Source organism: Penaeus japonicus, unplaced genomic scaffold, assembly GCF_977035675.1.
Source record: "Penaeus japonicus unplaced genomic scaffold, GWHDUDI00000001_assembly GWHDUDI00000025, whole genome shotgun sequence".
In the NCBI taxonomy this organism is placed as follows: domain Eukaryota; kingdom Metazoa; phylum Arthropoda; class Malacostraca; order Decapoda; family Penaeidae; genus Penaeus; species Penaeus japonicus.
Genome location: NW_028234427.1, coordinates 29,242,083 through 29,247,082, shown reverse-complemented (window position 1 = coordinate 29,247,082; position 5,000 = coordinate 29,242,083). Strand labels below are relative to the sequence as shown.

The following is a 5,000-nucleotide window of genomic DNA, read 5'->3' as shown; positions in this document are numbered from 1 at the left end:
TACAAAAATCATGGCTTCTATGGAAAAAATAAAACCAATGCATCACATATTTTTTAACTTTTTTATTGAAATGGAGAATGGGAATGATTTTAAGGATGTAGGAGTTTCCAATGCTAAATGTGCCTTTGTATCAAGGCATTTCTCTAGAATGTTCCTTTCTCTAGTTCATCATTTAGAATGCCTTCTCTATAGCAAAGGCATCCACCCTCTTAAAAGCAATGACATATTTGAACATAAGACAAAAAATTAGAGAACTAAGTGTCTTCCAAAATGTGTCTCATTCTCTTCCAAGACAATGCTTTAAAAGTCTGGGGATTTTATGCAACTGGAGAGAGCTAGTTTCCAAGGTTGTACAGAAATACTGTATGGTCGCTGTTCTTATATTTCCTTCCATGTGATTATCTTTATTCATCTATTTATGTATATATGCATTTAGTTATTTATCTATTCTCCCTTTAGAGCTCCCATGAGTTCTCCTGAAGATTGCAGTTCTTTGACGATGTCGAGACCACCAATCAAGTCACCCTTCACATATACCTGTTGACAGAAAAGGGAAAGAATCTGTATTAATCATTGGGCTTCAGCATTCTTTTCATCCTTTAAAAATGGTCTTTTAGTTTTCATTATTACTATATGAGTGAGAATGTGTCTCACAGACGACATCCCATTAATACATTAAAATCATACTTCAATATGGTTCTGTAATCACCATATTCATAGATTAATGGATTTGAATGGGCTTTCAATCATACTTCTATTGTATCTTTGTTAGAGAATCTAATAGAGAGCTATTTATGCTAGCAACCTCTCCTTATTTTTCAAAATAAAATTTCAATTGAGTCTAAAAGCTTTGGACTCCCTTTAATTCCTTCTTCTCCAAAAAACATAATCAAACACAAAATATGTACAAATGAGAATATACAATATTCTTATCAGTGATACAACATATAGTTAAAGTGGAGAATAACTTTTAAAATGTGATTCAAATTCAAAGTGGTCCATGGGCTGCCCGATAATGACACAACATAGTCTGATGCACTGAGAGTTTGAATAGCAGGACAGTAATCAAGAACACCTCATCAAAAAGCACTGGGATGGAAGACACCAGTACTATATATATGCGAGCAGAGTTCAAGTGTGACAATTTCAGAGGAGAGTATAAATGAGGATGAATAATTTCACAGGGCACAGGAAGTTACTGGACTTCACATTTTACGTACATCTGATGAACAAAGTAAAATCCCATCATCAATACATCATCTTGCCTTGAGGAATTATTCATTCTCATTCACACTCACTCTAATCAAGATTAGATCTTTGGGGAATAAGGATACAAACCCCAAAATGAAAAATCATAATATGCACAACTCAGAAGTGCAGGAGCTAGTAACCTATACAACTCACCTGAGGATAAGTGGGCCAATTGCTGTAGGTTTTAAGCCCTTGACGAACCTCCTCGTCAGTGAGAATATCAAAGGTCTCATAAGGCAATCTGCGAAACATGATTGTGTTAAAAGTGTGGAGATTTATTACTATCTGTCAAAAGGAAAGCACCATATTAATATACACTCCAGGTTTCTCTAATAGGTAAAACACGTTTATCATTACTTTTACACTTCCTAGAACCATAGCAAAAAAATTACAGAATGCACATTCTAAAACATGATAGGAAAAAAGCACTCCAAAGATTTGACAATACAATTTACTCTAATTACTTATACTCCTCAACTTCTAAAAGGGCTACGTAGACATAAGCTATCCTAATTTGAAAATGAATTTACTGCCTAAGTTCCACTACCCAGACTAAGCCAAGGCCACCATTAAGCTAACTCCAACAGCCTAGTATTCTTTTTTGATTACATTAACCCTTCCAATATGATATATGAATCTATATGACATACTAACAAAGGGATTTTAATTAGGATTTGTAAATACCCTGTATCTTGAAAACAATGCAGTGCATAAGTGATCTGCCTACATGAAAATATCTGTTGTGGAAGAGTTAAAAATATAGTATATGAATTTAGCTTGTCTTACCTTGCTTTAAAGCATTTCTAATGATGTTATAATAGCATAATGAAACTTAACAAACTTCTAAGACGGTCATGGACTATAGATGTCAGTGCCCATGAAAAAATTTGCAATATATGGGCAAAGAATCCTCTATGTTCTGCTCACCTGGTCACCCAGTTAGAATGGTCATGACTCGCCAATAGCGCAACATCCCCGACCTGAGTCTGGGGCTAGTCAAATAAGTGGAACCTTGGCTTGATACATCTAACCTTATCATAGCTTTGCCCAGCCTACCTTAAACATTTTGAGAACATTTACAACAGCCTTCTGTTGGCACAATCACTGGGCAGATGTTGAATTTCTAAGGTATTTTAGTGAATACTGTGGAATGTAATTTGTAATGTGAAAAAAATACTCACAAGGACCACAAGTGAGTATTATGCTCATTTTCTACAAGTTCAACAAAAGCTCAAAAGGCTCCCACCGAAGTGATCAAGCATTCTCAGAAAATCACAAAACACCACCAACAATAACCCTAGCTACCCACCCTGACTCATTAAGAATTCCAATCATGGTGCGCGAGAAGCCACACCTCGGTTCATCTCGGTTTCCCTTCATGAAGACCATTAGGGGCGCCTTGTTGATCAGTTCTTTAAGTCTGTGGAGAAAATTGATGATGATTAGGTAATACCAATAACATATAATAGTTATAATTTACGGAGAAATTATTTGACAAGGAGGAAGAGGAGGGGGAAGAGGAAGAGGAGGAGGAGGAGGAGGAGGAGGAGGAGGAGGAGGAGGAGGAGGAGGAGGAGGAGGAGGAGGAGGAGGAGGAGGAGGAGGAGGAGGAGGAGGAGGAGGAGGAGAGGAGGAGGAGGAGGAGGAGGAGGAGGAGGAGGAGGAGGAGGAGGAGGGAGGAGAGGAGGAGGAGGAGAAGGAGGAGGAGGAGAGGAGGAGGAGGAAGGAGGAGAAGGAGGAGGAGGAGAAGGAGGAGGAGGAGGGAGGAGGAGGAGGAGGAGGAGGAGGAGGAGGAGGAGGAGGAGGAGGAGGAGGAGGAGGGAGGAGGAGGAGGAGGAGGAGGAGGAGGAGAGGAGGAGGAGGAGGAGGAGGAGGAGGAGGAGGAGGAGGAGGAGGAGGAGGAGGAGGAGAGGAGGAGGAGGAGGAGAGAGGAGGAGGAGGAGGAGGAGGAGGAGGAGGAGGAGGAGGAGGAGGAGGAGGAGGAAGGAGGAGGAGGAGGAGGAGGAGGAGAGGAGAGGAGGAGGAGGAGGAGGAGGAGAGAGGAGGAGGAGGAGGAGAGGAGGAGGAGGAGGAGGAGGAGGAGGAGGAGGAGGAGGAGGAGGAGGAGGAGGAGAGAGGAGGAGGAGGAGGAGAGGAGGAGGAGAGGAGGAGGAGGAGGAGAGGAGGAGAGGAGAGGGAGGAGAGGAGGGAAGGAGGAGAGGAGAAGGGGGATAGGAAGGAGGAGGAGGAGGAGGAGGAGGAGGAGGAAGAGGAAGAGGAAGAGGAAGAGGAAGAGGAAGAGGAAGAGGAAGAGGAAGAGAAGGAGGAGGAAGAGGAGGAGGAGGAGAACAAAAAGGAGAAAAGGACAAAGTTGGAAAAACATGGACAGGATCAGCCATACAACCAACTGAAAGCCACACAGACCTGTCTTCCAGTTTCTTCTTCTTGGGCAGCATCGGCTCCAGTTCTCCGGAGGCGTCCATCTCCTTGAGGATGTCCAGTCCACCCACCAGCTCACCATCAACGTACAGCTGTAAGGGCGGGATGCAGTTTAGATCAACCCATGTGGTTAGATTATGCCTGAAACTCTAATCTTTTGCTTTGGGAAAGACAATTCTATCTAGATTTAGCTTTGATCTTTCTATCTTCTCTATATCTTTTTCTCTCTGTCTACATTTGTGTCTCTCTGTCAGTCAGTCTCTCCACCCACTTACTCATTTATTCATTTACTCACTCACTTACCCACCCACCTCCTCACTAACTACTCATTTACTCACCAAGGCATTCACTCACTCACTTACCCACCCACCAACTCACTAACTACTCATTTACTCACCAAGGCATTCACTCACTCACTCATCCCCCCAACCAACTCACCTATTCCCCCCCCCCACACACACACACACATATATATATATAAAAATGAAATGAACTGAAGAGTCCACCACTCACCTGAGGATAGGTCGGCCAGTTAGAATAGGTTTTGAGTCCTTGCCGCACTTCCTCGTCAGTGAGAATGTCAAAGCTGGCGTAATCTGCTTCGTGTTTGTTCAGCAGTTCTATGGTTGTGCGGCTGAAGCCTAAAAAATAATAATAATAATAAATGAATGAATGAATGAAAGAATTAATGAATAATAATAATGATAATAATAACTATAACAAATATGATAATGATGATTCATAATGGAATCTTCACAGGTAAACAATAAACTATAAAAATAAAGATAATCAAAAGAACAACAACCAATATCAATAATAAATCAATGATGACAATGGAAATGACAATGATGATTATGATGACAATGACAACAATGAGAATAACAATTAAAAGTAGACATAACAGACCACATCGAGGGTTGTCAGGCGAGCCCTTCATGAAGAGCATGCACTTGGCAGACGAGATGATGTTCTTGAGCCGTGTGTTGAGATCCACAGGAGGCGCACTCGGGGCCGTGGACACTAGCGAAGTCTTTGCGGCCTGTGAAAGATTACCGCATTATTAGTATATATATCTGGGTCATCTGTTTCTTTGCAATTGGTTTCATGGTGTATGTGTGCATGTAACTCAGTGTGTGTGTTGTTATGGATTTTTTTAAACTTCTTATTGCAGGTAAATAAATATGACTAAAACTTCATCTTGATCTATGCAGAACACACTTCAACAAAAATGTTCACCACTCACAAATATAACTGAACAAACAACATATAACAAGCAAATGGAAACACAGAATAAAAATAGCTCAACAAATAAAAACAAAGAAATTTGAACA

General features: G+C 41.1%; 1 protein-coding gene across 2 annotated transcripts in view; it reads right to left on the bottom strand.

The window, feature by feature from the left end:
* Positions 1–5,000, bottom strand: part of Grx3 (Glutaredoxin 3) — an 8,418-nt gene that overhangs the window by 722 nt on the left and 2,696 nt on the right. For both annotated transcript variants that reach the window (XM_043019670.2, XM_086551585.1), the window contains exons 4-9: positions 4,576–4,708; positions 4,183–4,310; positions 3,655–3,761; positions 2,561–2,671; positions 1,405–1,492; positions 1–537 (exon numbers count right to left, since the gene is read on the bottom strand). The exon at positions 1–537 is cut by the window's left edge and continues 722 nt beyond it. In XM_043019670.2, coding sequence (XP_042875604.1) covers positions 445–537; positions 1,405–1,492; positions 2,561–2,671; positions 3,655–3,761; positions 4,183–4,310; positions 4,576–4,708 — 660 coding nt within the window. In that variant the 3' untranslated portion in view covers positions 1–444. The remainder of the gene's footprint in view (positions 538–1,404; positions 1,493–2,560; positions 2,672–3,654; positions 3,762–4,182; positions 4,311–4,575; positions 4,709–5,000) is intronic.